At 41.2% G+C, this 15,917-nt stretch overlaps 1 protein-coding gene across 1 annotated transcript in view; it reads left to right on the top strand.

The window, feature by feature from the left end:
- Nucleotides 1-15,917, top strand: part of LOC132821387 (neurolysin, mitochondrial-like) — a 50,202-nt gene that overhangs the window by 17,212 nt on the left and 17,073 nt on the right. Inside the window, exons 7-9 of the mRNA XM_060833970.1 lie at nt 5,353-5,719; nt 8,230-8,431; nt 9,154-9,340. Coding sequence (XP_060689953.1) covers nt 5,353-5,719; nt 8,230-8,431; nt 9,154-9,340 — 756 coding nt within the window. The remainder of the gene's footprint in view (nt 1-5,352; nt 5,720-8,229; nt 8,432-9,153; nt 9,341-15,917) is intronic.

Below are 15,917 nucleotides of genomic sequence, written 5' to 3' on the forward strand. Positions count from 1 at the left end.
CAAGTGTGGTCTCACCAGGGTTTTGTAGAGCTGCAGCAAAATTTCGCAGCTATTAAACTCGATTCCCGTGTTAATGAAAGCCAAAACACCATATGCTTTCTTAACCCAATCCACTTGGCCGGCAACTTTGAAGGATATATGCACTTGAACACCAAGATCCCACTGTTCCTCCACACTGCCAAGAATCCTGCCTTTAATCCTGTATTCAGCATTCAAGTTTAACCTTCCAAAATGCATCCCTTCGCAGTTATCCAGGTTGAACGCCACTTGCCATTTCTCAGCCCAGTTCTGCATCCTGCAGCCTCCAACAGCCCTCGATACTATCAGTGGCACCTCCAACTTTGTGTCATTGGTAAATTTACTAACCCAGTCCTAAATCTTCTCATCCAAGTCATTTATAAAAGCTACAAAGAGCAGAGACCCAAGAACAGACCCCTGCAGGACACCACTCATCACTGACCTCCAGGCAGAATACTTTCCATCTGCAACCACTCTCTGTCTTCTGTCAGCCACTAATTCTGAACCCAGAGAGCCAAATCTCACTGTACCCCATATCTCCTGACTTTATTAATGAGAATACCATGGGAAAGCTTATCAAATGCCTTGCTGAAGTCCATATACACCACATCCACTGCCCAACATTCATCAACCCATCTTATTACCTCCTCAAAGAACTCAATAATATTTGTGAGGCATGACCTGCCCCTCACAAAGCCAAGCTGATTGCTTTTAATCATGCTATGTTTTTCCAAATTGTCATAAATTCTATCCCTCAGAATTCTTTCCAAAACCTTGCTGATTAGACATAAGACTGACTGGTCTGTAATTGCCAGGGATTTCCCTATTCCCCTTCTTGAAAAGAGGAACAATATTCACCTCCCTCCAATCCTCTAGTACGACTCCTGTGGAGAGTGAGAAAGCAAAGACCTTCATCAGTGGCTTAGCAAACTCTTTTGTCGCTTCCAGGAGCAAGCGATGATAAATCTAGTCTGGCACTGGGGACTTATCAATCTTAATATTTGCCAAAATTTCCAGCACATTAACTTCCTCAATCTCAATCTGTTCAAGCCTATTTCCAGCTACTCAAAGTTCTCATTCACAACAAGGTCCTTTTCCTTAGTGAAAACTGAAGCAAAAAATGCATCTAGGGCTTCCCCTATCTGCTCATACTCCATGTACACGTTCCCGACACTATCCCTGATCGGCCCTACCTTCTCCCTGATGTTCTCTTACTCCTCACGTATAAGTAAAATGCTTTTGGGTTCTTCCTAACATTTCCCGCCAAGCCTTTTTCGTGGCCCCTCCTGGCTCTTCTCAGCCCATTTTGAGCTCCTTTCTAGTAAGCTTGTAATCGTCTAGAGCTGTGCTAGATCCTTGCTTCGTCCACCTTACGTAAGTTGCCTTCTTCCTTTTGATGAGAAGCTCCTCTGCTCTCTCGCAACAACTGCTCCCTAAACAGTCTCCATATGTCGGTCGTGCCCTTTCTCTGGAACAATTGCTCCCAATCTGTACGTTCCAACTCCTGTCTGATAGCTTGATAATTTCCTTTTCCCTGATTAAATATCTTCCCATGGTAACTGCTCCTTTCCCCCTCCATGGCTATGGTAAATATGAGGCAGTTGTAGTCATTGTCACCAAAGTGTTCTCCCACCGCGAGATCTGACACCTGTCCTGGCTCATTGCCGAGCAACAAATCCAAAATGGCCTTTTCCCTTGTCGCCTCACAGTGTCAGGGATCCGGGTTCAATTCTAGCCTCGGGCAACTGTCTGTGTAGAGTTTGCACATTCTACCTGTGTCTGCGTGGGTTTCCTCTTGGTTCTCCGGTTTCCTCCCACAGTCCAAAGATGTGCAGGTCAGGTGAATTGGCCATGCTAAATTGCCCATAGTGTTAGTTGCATTAGTCAGAGGGAAATGGGTCTGGGTGGGTTACTCTTCGGAGGGTCGGTGTGGACTTATTGGGCCAAAGGGCCTGTTTCCACACTGTAGGGAATCTAATCTAATCTAATTTAACACCCTGTTATAGCTGCATTTTTCCAACATCTGCTGGCCTACGAGTTCTTCGATCTCCCTACTGCTATTAGGGGAAACCCCCCAATGAGGTGGCTGCTCCCTTGCTGTTCCTAACTTCCACCCATACTGACTCAGTAGACAAACCTTTCTCAACAACCTTCATTTATGTAGATGCGACTACATAGCACTCTATGTTGAGCAATGCTATAACCCCACTTTTCTCCCCCCTCCCTATTCTTTTTAAATGTTCTAAACCGTGGAACATCTAGCAACCATTCCTGCCCCTGTGAAACCCATGTCTACGTTATGGCCACAACATCATAATACCAAATTCTTTAAGTTCATCACTGTTATTTCTGACACTCCTTGCGTTAAAGCAGACACACTTTAACCGATCCCTTTGTTTCATCACATGAAAAACCTCCCTGACAGATTCAGTACAGCCTGTCACTGCCCCATCTACAACTATCCCCCCCCGCCCCCCCGCCCTCAACTACCCTGCCAAACTAGTTTAAACCCTTCTGATCAGGTCTCACCTTCCCCTGAAAGCATTCCAATGGTCTAAGTATCTGAAGCCCTCCTTCCTGCACCAGCCGTGCAGTCACATGTTAAGCTGCACTCGCTGTCTGTTCCTCACCTCACTATCCAAAACCTGAGAACACTACTCTACTCGTCCTGCTCTTCAGCTTCCGACCTAGCTCTCTGTAGTCACTTTTCAGATCCTCAGTCCCTTTCCTTGCTATGTCATTGATGCCAATATATACCACAATTCCTGGCTGCTCACCCTCCCCCTTCAGAATCTTGTAAACCTGACCAACGACATCCCGGACCTTGGCACCACAGAGGCAACATGCCTTTTGGGAGTCCCTTTCCTGACTACAAAATCTCCTGTAATCCGTCTAACCTTGAGTCCCCTATCACTGGCGCATTTCTGTTTTCCCCCCTTCCCTTCTGAGCCTCAATGCCAGAGACCTGACAACTATGGCTTTCCCCTGATAAGCTGTCCCCACCAGCAGTATCCAAAATGGTATACTTATTGCTGAGGAGAATGTCCACAGGGGATCCCACTCTGTCCGTCAGTTCCAATTTCTCCCCCTGAGTGTAACCCAGCTGTCCTTATCCTGTGTCTGAGGAATGACCACCTTCCTGTACATCCTTTCAATTTCCCCCTCAGCCTCCCGGGTGATCCACAGTTCATCCAACTCTAGCTGCAGTTCCCTAACTTATTTTTCGAGGAGCTGGGGTTGGGTGCACTTCCTGCAGATGTGGCCAATGGAGACATGTGTCATGTCTGTTACCTGCCATGTTCTGCAGGAGGAACATGCAACTACCCTATCAGCCATACCCTGCTAATCAGCCCATACAGGACTAAACAAGGAAGAGAACAAAAAGAAAACCTGAAGAACTTACTGAGTTTGCAGTCCCTTTTTAAGTGAAGATTTACCTTGCCAGCAGCGCTCGCTTCTCTCTGCCCTCACTCCTCGCCGCTCTGTAAAAATGGAATCGCAAGTGCCGAGATAAGTTCCTTTTTAAGTGGAAACACTTAGTAAAGGGAAAAAGTAATTAAAAATTTGTTCAAACTATTGTAAGTGCAGCTTTATTCAGATCACTGCTTATTGTTTATAGTCATATATTATCAGAGAGATATCTGGATATTGGATAATCACAGAATCTCTACAGTGTGCAAGCAGGCCATTGGAGCCATTGAATCCACAATGGCCCTCCAAAGAGCATCCCACCCACATCTTCTCTCCTACCCTACCTCTGCAACCCTACATTTCCCATGGATAATCCATCTAGTCTACAATATGAGTAATTTATCTTGGCAAATCAACTTAACCTGCACATCTTTGAACTGTAGGAGAAAACTGGAGCACCCGGAGGAAACCCATGCAGACACGGAAACTGTCTTTGTGGAGTTCGCACAGTCACCTAAGGCTAGAATCGAACCCAGGTCCCTGGTGCTGTGAAACAGCGATGCTAGCCATTGTGTTGCCCAGGAGAAGGTGCAGTGAAGGACAACTAAATTGATAGATAAGATCAGCCAGCCATGTCACAAGGAGAAGCAGCAGAATTGAAGAATAAAAACCTCACGAGGATGTCTTGCTGAGTTTTCAAATTACTATTTGACAAAACAAGATTCATAGCAGCATAGTCCACAAAATGGCTGCCACTCCAAAGAAGGAAATGGGAGGTGAAGTGACCAAAAACTTCATCAAAAAAGGAGATTTTAATGGGGGTTCTACAAAAATAGAAGGGCAAATTGAAGGGATAAAAGGGTTTAGGGAAGGAACTAATTAGTGGGACTTGGAAATCAGAAGGCACAGCCACTAGAGTTATGGATCTTTGTAATTTTGCCACGTGGAGGATTGTGGAAGTTCTGTCCTTGACTATATTTAATGTAGAGATTGACAGACTTCTGATTACAAATGACATAAAGGTTTATGGGAATAGTGTGGGTAGAAGGCACTTAAGTGTGCAATCAACCATAATCGCATTAAATGGTGGAGCAGGTTTGACAAGCTGAGTAGCCAACTCTTAGATTCCTATGGTAAAGCAAAATGGATATATTAACAAACGGTCAGAGGTATATCGAGTCTGGAAGGAAGGGACTGTTGCAGGGTTTGGAGGTGACATAAAGCTATAAATGGATATAAATTTGAGACATGGGGTGGACTGTGAATATATTGATTGTGGTCATAAATTCCATGCACGTATAACCTCGAATAGAAAAGGGAATGTGAAAAGAAACTTTCAATTTCATTATGCAGCAAGCAGTGATTATAATGGAGACTGATTGTATCAGCAAATACCAGAGATTATTGGATTACTACCTGGAAAACAAAGTGTGAGCAATGTTGTGGGATATGATATTTCCAAGATATTGAGAGGATGTTCGGTTTTTCCAGTTCTATACATTCCTATTTCAGCCAGAGTGGAGTTTTGCGTTCATTTTGCTCTAAGTGTTTCAGCAGAACAGAAGCCCATAGTAAGAACATTAGTAGCAGCTGTCTACTTTGGTTCCTCTTCACAGATGCTGCTAGACCTGCTGTACTTTTCTCGCAACTTCTGTTTTTATTACCGCTGTCTATTTATCTGATTTGCAGTTTGCATAACATCTATGCATTCAATTTAGTACAGACAAAATAGCATGAACTGCACAATTAGCAAGCTGATTTTCATACATGAATCTCTGATAAATGCCCTCACCACACTATTCTACAACTAAAATGCCAGTCTGTGCAATTTATTCTTAGAACGTTCAACAATGTGGTTGGAGTATAGTATAATTTGTGACTGAAATCTAGCTTATAATTCATTCCCTTACTTTTGCTCTGCAGATGATTTATATGAGAAAATGAAACCTTTAGGTGAGCAGGAGAGAAGCTTCATTTTAGACTTAAAGAAGAAAGAATGTGAAGCGCGAGGATTGGAGTATGATAACAAAATAAATGCATGGGATATGCATTATTATATGACACAGACTGAAAAAATCAAATATTCCATTGATGAGAATTATCTCAAGGAGTTCTTCCCTATTGAGTTCGTAACCACAGCATTGTTGAGCATCTATCAGGAATTGTTGGGTCTGACTTTCCATCAATTAGAGAATGCTGACACTTGGCATGAAAGTGTAACTCTGTACAGTGTTGAGGATGCTACCACATGTGATGTTCTGGGTCAGTTTTATCTTGATCTGTATCCAAGGTAGGTCTTTTTACATCTTTGGATATATTTTCTAGTTTAAATTTTAACTGTTTCAGTCAACGTCTCAAAAACCCCTCTCAACATTCCCAGGGATTTGCTGTATGTACAGCAGGGATGAGGTAGCAGTTGAATACAGCCAGGAGTGAATGGTCCCAGAAAACCTACATTTACTTTTTATGTCATGATGAATAAGAAAGTAAGTTTTCAAGAGGAGATAGAGAGCCTGACAAGGAATATTAATGGGCTAAACGATTGCGCAAAGATTTGACAAGTTTGATGTAGGAAGGTGTGAACTTGCCAACTTAAGTTGAAATCTTCTAGGAGAAAGTGAGGACTGCAGATGCTGGCGATCAGAGCTGAAAATGTGTTGCTCGAAAAGCGCAGCAGGTCAGGCAGCATGGCACACTTTCCTCGTTCCTGAAGAAGGACTCATGCCTGAAACGTTGATTCTCCTGCTCCTTAGATGCTGCCTGACCTGCTGCGCTTTTCCAGCAACACATTTTCAACTTAAGTTGAAAGAATAGAAAAGCAGTATACTATTTAAATGAAGAGAAACTGCATAACTCAAGTGGTATAGAGGGAATTTAGTGTCTTGGTACTTGAATTAAAAAAAATTAGGATGCAGTTCAAGCATGTGATTGGGAAAACAAATGTTTCTTGCAAAGGGAATGGAATATGTAAGAAGGAAGGTTTTACTGCAGCTTTACAAGGCCTTGTTGAATAGTTCTCACTTGAAAAAAGCATGTAAGTGCTTTAGAAGCAGTTCAGAGAAGGTTCATTCAACTGGAAGGAACGGCTTATCTGATGAAGGAATATTGAATAGCTTGGGCCTAATACCAACTGGAGATTAGAAGAATGGGAGGCAACCTTATTGAAACTCATAGGATATTGAGGGGATTTGAATTGGTGGATATTGGGAAAATGTTTTTATGGGAGACTTGAACTAGGAAACAGTTTCAGAATAAGAGCTTGCTCTTTTAACACAGAGATAAGAAGAAAAACAACTTTCTCTCAGAGAGTCATTAATATGTGGAATTCTGTTCCCCAAAGTGAGCCATTGAATTTAGTTGGACTAAGTTAGAGCATAGTTAGACTTTTGATACACAAAGAGTCTGAGGTTCTTGGGAGGCAAACAGGACAGTAAAGTTGAGACCACAATCAAATCAGCCAAATGGCCTACTCCTGCTCCACGGTCCTTAAAATAAGATCCAAACATCATCATGCTATGAGATAAAGTATGAGTAAGGAAGCCTCCTGATTACAACCTATATTGGCCCTGACCTAAAGATACTCTACTCCTCCATGTTGAACACCCTGTTGGAAGAAGTAAGGAGCGTAGCAACAGCATAGCATAAGCTCTGGGTTGGGAACTTAAATATCCATCACCAAAGGTGACTCAGCAGCATTACTGACCAAATTGGCCAAGTCCTGAAGAACATATCTGCCAAATTGGGCCAGTGGCAAACAGTGAATCAACATGAGAGAAAAATCTATATGAATGTTTCCTCTACCTGTCAGTATTAGTGAACTAATTCTGAGTGACAGTATTAGTAAGAATGCGCATTGCCATCATTTTCAAGACATTAAGACCTGTCCTAATGTTGAAGACATTATGTTCTTATCCACTACTACTGTGCTAAAAGTCATACTTTCAATACATACCCAACATCTCAAATCTGCACATTCTGGCTGAGAAGAAAATAACTTAGTCTGATGCCTTTTGTATGATTTGATTCTGACGGAGTTATAAAATTAAAATGATCAAGTCATTAAAATGACCTATTGTTATAGAGATGGGAAGTATGGGCATGCAGCTAGTCTGATGCCAGACTAAGTAGTCAGTGAGCATTGACATGAACATTTATAGTCCCTTCATTGTGGGAAGCAACTAGCACTACATAACAAATGCTCAGACTCTTTTTATGACTTGTGACAAAGTACATCAAAAATTTGTATCGCTCTGGATAATTAAAATGCACTTTATTAACTTCAACAGTTCATATATGATGAAAATCTGTGCATTTTATGCAAAAAAAAACTCACTTGGAGAAATATTTAGATTTAGTCAAGTGATGGAGCTAGTGCTGCTTATTATAATTAGGAAAATGATGGTGTATTTAATAAATGTATGTAGACCAGATAGTGGATGCAGTATTCTGTAAATCTAATGGAATTGGGTAAGGAAATTGAGAAATATGTAGAGTTTTGCTGCACTGACTTTAAGAAATTATTTATATGTTCTCTATTATATCTACCTTTTTAATATTATTGTTATAAATAATAAAGGCTTAGTTACACCTCAGTCAAGTGCTAAACATTCTTTCATGTCTGTTAAAGATCTTTGATATAAAGACATGTTGGTCCTTCTTGTAAAAGTACTTCGTTTATTTGAGTGTAGTAATATCCCAAAGTAGGAATCTAATGCTCACAAGATAACTTTTGTATGATTTGATTCTGACGGAGTTATAAAATTAAAATGATCAAGTCATTAAAATGACCTTTTGTTATAGAGATGGGAAGTATGGGCATGCAGCTTGTTTCGATCTGCAGCCTGGATGTCTACTGCCTGATGGAACTAGACAGATTGCAGTAACAGCTATGGTAGCAAATTTTACCAAGCCAACACCCGATGCTCCTTCCCTTCTCCGTCATGAGGAGGTTGAGACTTACTTCCATGAATTTGGTCACGTAATGCACCAGATATGTGCTCAGGTACTCATTTTACAGTTTTCTCAGTCTAAGGTTTCTCAGCCTAAGGTTTCGCTCCTACGCCAAATATGGTTAATAATCTGGTAATTTCTTTTGTTGTCTGAGAAACATTGCTGTCATTTTAATGGTGGCTGCAGTTGAGAAGAATTACATTGATTGTGAAGTATTTTGGAAGGTCATGTAAATTTGCAAAATTGTCTTAATTTGTCCACCTTTTTATCATGGACAATGGTTGTTGGTAATTCAGATTAGTAAGTTTCAGTTGTGTTAACACCCAGGAAACAGCTTTTCAGGATTAATGCTGAAATGCAAAATGCTGAATCAAATTATCTCACCTAACTTTGCCTGATCAGGTGAGGGCAATTGGACTTGCATGATCTTGGCTGGAGAAATCATAGGCTCAGTACTTTAATTCTGAAGGGGTCATGTCCCAAAAGTAGTTGCATGGTGTGAAACAAGAAACTGAACAACCTGTGAAACTATGGCATTGTATAAGCTCAAAAACAAAAACGACACTTTATGACTATCAGAAATTCTGCTACTTGATTGTCTTCTAGTGTGTTTCATCAATACCTGGTTTTATTGTTCCACAGCTTGTTTGCTTGCTTATTTGTTTTCAAGCTGTACTCACTTCCAGTGATATTTAACAATTCACTGTTTTTTTCTATAAACTGTTTAAGTAAGCCATGAAATTTAGCAAATTGATAATGTTATGTATTTTCCAGGCTGATTTTGCCATGTTCAGTGGAACTAATGTGGAAACAGATTTTGTGGAAGCACCTTCCCAGATGTTAGAGAACTGGGTTTGGGAGAAGGAACCACTTAAGAGAATGTCACATCATTATAAAGATGGGAATCCTATTTCTGACTATTTACTTGAGCAACTTATTCAGTCAAGATTAGCTAACACTGGTAAGAAGTGAATTATACAAAGATCAACAGTAACTCTCAATAGTATAATAAACTTGTTCCAAGTGGTAGTGATGCTGTATTGATAAGAAGTAAAACAATATATTTTCAGAATATAGAAATGCTGCATCCACCATCAATCCCCAAAAGGAGGTGTGATGATATGGAGGTGGCTGTGTTGAACTGGGTGAATAAAGTTAAAAAAAATCACACGACACCAGGTTATACTCCAATAGGTTTATTTGGAAGCACTAGCTTTCAAAGCACTGCTCCTTCATCAGGTAGTTGTGAAGCAAGACAATAAGACACAGAATTTATAGCACAAGATTACAATGTCATGCAACAGAAAGATATACTGAACATACCTAGATTGTTATTAAGTCTTTCATCTTTTAGAAATGGTGGTCTGCCTTCTTGATCTGTTGCTGACCCTACTTGTTGTGGATGTTTCTGAGCTAAGAGGCTTGTCAGTCCACTTGAGAATGGATTAAAAATAAACCACAGTGTATCAGCAAGACTGCAAATTGTGGTTTTTGTCCTGATTGCCATTGCTGGAATTTCATGGTATCTTGCCACAAGATGAGGGTTGTATAAGATAGTTCACTGCTACATTTTAACAGCTCTGCCTATACAGTATCTAGAGGCCATCTTGATATCAAGGAAATATCAGTGGCAGATGATAGAAGAGACATTTATTTTGAGGAACAAGATGGATTATTGAACAAAATAAACACAGTTGATATTACTAAGGCTCAATAATCAAGGACAATCAGGAACTTAGCAGAATACATTTGTTCACTATGTAGTGGATAGTGTAGAACTCCTGTCACCACCCAAAGACTCTGCACAGGTCACCAGATTGAATAGAGCTCATGCAACTTCAACATTAACATTCTGGAACAGTTACCTGAAACTATATCCCAATGCTCACATTTCGACCACTCTCAGATGTTTTTTCCACATAGTTAACCTAATATACAATCCTAAATGAATATATTATTTTTACCACGACCTCATCTCCCCAATTCTCTGACTTCACAAATGCTGGCAGTTTGGATGTTTCCCCAAACATCGAGGACTGTTGATCTTGGTTCTAATCCATGAATCACTTCTGTGCTGGAGGATCTTTTATCTCTAAAGTGGAACATGATGTTGGATATCAATCTTGTCATAGTTCAGTTTCTTCATCTGGAGGACCCTTGATCTGAATTTCCTCCAAAGAGAATTACTTCTCCATTAGTTCAAATAGTTGCCCCATACCTCACCTAGACACCTTTAATCTTGTTAATAACATCACAGAAGATAACTGCTCTGTTTAAACATGTACTTTTTTCTTTGATGTGTCCTGAATTTCTGGACAAAGCAATATCTATAATTGGACGAGGTAGTCACTTTATTGCAATATCCAGGATGCTCAGAGCAGATAATTCCTTTTTCTTGACCATGCCCTGTATCACTGAGCATTGGCCTGTCTCACATGCAGCTCAACTACTCAACTTCTTGAACTGTTTTCATTCATCCTCTGTGACTATTTTAGTGGTGAAGTTGATTTTTTTCAGACTCTGTCATGTTACTGAGTGATTGCTGCTTACTAGCACTATCATGGTCACAAGCGTTAACTTCAGTTTAAGACGACAGAGAATTGTATATTTCCACCAGTCTTGCAAAGCCTGTTAGTTATTCAATGTTTTGAAAATGCCGGTATTGGACTGGGCTGGACATCGTCAAAAATCACACAATACCGGGCATGTAACAACGCAGAGTTGCTGAGCAGAGGCTGATAGCCAAGTTCAGTACCCTTGAGGACAGCCTCAACCAGGATCTTGGGTTCATATCACACTACAGATGACCTCACCACACTATACACTCTCACACATATATTCTCACAGAAATGCGCAAGTGCACACACAAATCCTCTCTCACACATATATATTCCGTCATACACACGTTCTGTCTCAAACATGCACACTCTCCCACTCCCTCTCAAGCACACACATACTCTCTCCCTCTCTCTCCCACACCCCCCACCCCACACACACACACGTACACATAAACCTGTGGAATGAAATTGCATTTGCAGGTACATTCTATTTTGTTCAAAAACCACACACTCCATAGATAGTCAGTCAAAGGGCATTTTATAGATTCCTATTTTGCAAATAAAAATCAGTCTGACTCCAGGTTGAGACACAAACAGACTCAAAACAAGGCCTCACACCAAAAATGAATCATCAGACCTGAGGTATCACCTTTATACTGATTAAACCTTAAGTTACCTTGGGGCAGTTACTTGAAAGAAGTTCTGGGATTTACATATTAAATCAATCAAAACCTGCATCCCCGTTCTAACTGATAAAAGACTTAATTGTCATCTAGGTTTGTTCAAACCATTTGCATAAATTGTATGACCCTTTCATCTTTTGCATATAAATTCTGTACCCAATGTATTCTCACTCACTAGCTACTTGAGGAAGGAGCAGGGTTCCAAAACCTTGTGGTTTCAAATAAAGCTCTTTGACTATAACCCGATGTCATGTGAATTTTGACTTTACTCTATGTTGACAGTGTGAAAACAGTTCTCTTCTTTTAATTCACTTGTGGAACATGTTGGCCAGGTAGTGATACACATTTAATGCTTGTCCCTAGTTGCCCTTGAGAAGGTGGTGGTGAGCTGTCTTCTTGAAACACTGCAATCATGTTCTGTAGTTAGACCCTATTAGGGAGGGAATTCTGTTATGTCAGCACAAATGAACTCAGTGGGTTCATTCTTGTGCTCGCTACTCTCTTGTATACTTGAAGAAACTCTTCTTTGTTTTTATATTTCTTGTCAATTTACTTTCATCATCAACTTTCTCCCTTTCTAAGATTTTTAGTCATCCACTCTGATTCCTAAAGTAAATTCCCAGGCTTCTGGCTTACCACAAGCTTTCACTACTTTGTATCCTTTAGTTTTTGATTTGATATTGTCCTCGACCACCTTTAATTTATCATGGGAGATTCTCAATGTGTCCTATTTTTGGCTGGAGTAAATTTTCGTTCAGAGTTATGGAAAGTCTGCTTAAATTTCTGTCACTGCTCATCTACTGACTTTCTCCTCAGTCAATTTTCCCAGCTGTCTTTAGACAACTCTTTCTTCTTAACTCTGTATTTTCTCTTATTCAAGAGGACACTGGTCTGAGACTGAGGTGCTCTCTCTCACACTGAATTTGAAACTACCATGTTTTGATCCCTAATCCCAAGAGGATCATTAACTACAAGATGGTTATTTATGATGACACCATTTACAGTTTCGCAAACTTGGTGTCCTACGCTTAATTACTTGGACTCTCAGAAGCTATAGATCTAATGCAACTTCAATATTAACATTTTAAGAACCTTTACCTTATACAACAAAGAACAATTGTGATATGATTTGTTTTTACCCATTTTTGGTAATTTGAACTGCTGGCACAGTATATTACACTGACATTGAAATTTGTAGTACTAACATAACTAAACATTCACAATTGGGAGAGGCATTTCCATTGAATATATGACATAATGTTTAATTCCACCTAGTACTATGGTTCAAAGCTACATAAAGCACAAGATCCCAGGTTTACATGCAGCAGGTGATGGTTTGGATAATCTCAGCAGGGCAATAACACATTACTAAATTTGATCTCAGTCCCTCTGGCCGGAGAGATGACTAGTGGTATTAATACTGGACTGTTAATCCAGACACCCAGGTAGGACTTGGGACCAGGTTCGTTTCCTGCCACAGCAGATAGGATTTGAATTCAATTTTAAAAATCTGGAATTAAGAGTCTAGTGATGACCATGAATCAGTTGTCAGAAAAACCCCTCTTGTTAACTAATTTTCTTTCAGGAAGGAAACTTCCATCTCTACTCACCTGGCCTACATGTGACTCCAAACCTACAATATTTCTACTCTGAACTACTCTCTCAACAATTAAGAAGGGCTGACCCAGCCAATGACATCCTTATCCTGTGAATGATTTTTTTAAAAAAGGCAGTGGCATAATTTTAATGTCATTAGACTAATTATCCAGAACATCAGGCAAAATTTAAGGAAATTAAATTCAAATTTCACAATGGTAAATGGTCAGGTTTGAATTCAATAAAATTTGGAATTGAAATTTTCATAGTTAAAAATCACGCAACACTAGGTTATAGTCCAACAGGTTTAATTGGAAGCACTAGCTTTCGGAGCGCTGCTTCTTCATCAGGTGGTTGTGGAGTACATGATTGTAAGACACAGAATTTAAAGCAAAAGTTTACAGTGTGATGTAACTGAAATTATATATTGAAAAAGACCTGGATTGTTTGTTAAGTCTCATCTGTTAGAATGACCATGTTAGTTTCACTTCTTTCATATGTAAATCACAAAACTTTTTAAATAAATGTTACATTCTCAGGTTAACTGTAACAATTGGTGTCAGCCAGATAAGATGTTAAGATGTTGAAGGTGTTAGCCCCCTGTGTTCCCTGTCTGTGCCATAATGTTAAGACTGATTCTAATCTAAAAAAAGGTGCCTAAGTCTGTAAGACGATGCATGTGAGAATGTGGGACTATGTGCGTGTGTGCGCGAGTGTGTGTAAGGGTTGGAGGATTGAGTGTCTGTGAGAGAGAGTGTATGTGTGTGTGTGTGAGGGTAAGTCTGTGAGACGATGCATGTGAGAGTGTGGATGTCTGTAGAAGTGTGAGCGAGTGTCTGTGTGCATGTCTGCGTATATGTGTGTCTGTGTGTATGCATGTGTATAGGAGTGCCTGTGTGTGTGTATAGGAGTATCTGTGTATGTGTATAGTGCACTGGTGGTCACATGTAGTGTGACATGAACCCAAGGTCCCGGTTGAGGCCCTTCCTATGGGTACAGAACTTAACTATCAGCCTCTGCTCGGCTACTTTTCGCTGCTGCCTGTCCCGAAGTCCGCCTTGAAGGATGATCACCCAAAGGACCGCTGAAGTGTTCCCCAATGGGAAGGAACTCTCCTGTGGTGCCCATTCATCTATTGCCGTAGCCTTTGGTGAAACCAAGCAATGTACCATGGAGCAGGGCATCCTTGCCTGCAGCATATGAGATAGACGATGTTGGCTGAGTTGCATGGGTACCTGCCATGTACATGGTGGGAGGTTTCCCCAAGCGTAATGGTGGTGTCCGTCTCCACACTCTGACATGTCTTGCAGCGCCTACCGTGACAGGGTTGTATGGAGTTGTCCTGAAAGCCGGGCAGCTTGCTACAAACAATGATCTGTTTGAGGTTTGGCAGTTGTTTAAAGGCAAGCAGTGGAGGTGTGAGGAAGGTCTTGACGAGGTGCTCATTCTCATTGATAATGTGTTGCAGGTCACGAAGAACATGGCTAGTTTTTCAGCTCCTGGGAAATACTGGACGGTGGCACAGTGGTTAGCACTGCTGCCTCACAGCGCCTGAAGACCCGGGTTCAATTCCCGACTCAGGCGACTGACTGTGTGGAGTTTGCACGTTCTCCCCGTGTCTGCGTGGGTTTCCTCCGGGTGCTCCGGTTTCCTCCCACAGTCCAAAGATGTGCGGGTCAGGTGAATTGGCCATGCTAAATTGCCCGTAGTGTTAGGTAAGGGGTAATGTAGGGGTATGGGTGGGTTTCGCTTCGGCGGGTCGGTGTGGACTTGTTGGGCCGAAGGGCCTGTTTCCACACTGTAAGTCTAATCTAAAAAAAAACGAAGGGTACCCTGTTGGTTGCAGCATGTATCTGTCTCCTGAGGAGGTCATTGCAGTTCCTTGCTGTGGCACGTCGGAACTGGCATTCGATGAGTTGAGCATCATACCCTGTTCTTATGAGGGTATCCCTGAGTACTTTCAGGTGCCCCTCACATTCCTCATCATCTGAACAGATCCAGTGTAAGCATGGGGCTTGTCCATAGGGGATGGCTGTTTTAATATGTGGAAGCTGGAGACGTGGCATATTGTGAGGTTGTCTGTGGGTTTGCGTTAAAGTGTGGTGCTGAGGTGTCCATCCTTGATGAAGACTCGTGTCTCCAAGAATGAGACAGATAATAGAGAGTAGTCCATGGTGAGTTTGATGGTGGGATGAAACTTGTTGATATCACTGTGTAGTTTTATTAGTGACTCCTCGCCATGGGTCCAGAGGAAGAAAATGTCGTTAATGTACCTGTTGTAGAATGTTGGCTGGAGGTCCTGTGGAGAGAAGAAGTCTTGTTCGAACCTGTGCATGGAAGATGTTGGCATATTGAGGTGCAAATTTGGTCCCCATGGCTGTTCAGCGTGTCTGGATGAAGAACTGGTTGTCAAAGGCGAAGACATTGTGATCGAGGATAAAGCGGATGAGTTGTAGGACATTGTTTGGAGATTGGCAGTTGTTGGTGTTGAGTACTGCGGCTGTTGCCGTGATGCCATCATTGTGGGGGATGCTGATGTAGAAAGTCTATTGTGACGAGGAATGTTCCCAGTTCGACTGGTCCGTGGGTGCTGAGTTTCTGTAAGAAATCCGTAGTGTTGCTACAGAAGCTGGGGATCCCCTGTACAATGGGTTTCAAGATGCCTCATATACCTTTGTATATGAAATTTTCATATGCCTTC

The sequence above is a fragment of the Hemiscyllium ocellatum genome, chromosome 2 (assembly GCF_020745735.1).
Source record: "Hemiscyllium ocellatum isolate sHemOce1 chromosome 2, sHemOce1.pat.X.cur, whole genome shotgun sequence".
Taxonomy (NCBI): domain Eukaryota; kingdom Metazoa; phylum Chordata; class Chondrichthyes; order Orectolobiformes; family Hemiscylliidae; genus Hemiscyllium; species Hemiscyllium ocellatum.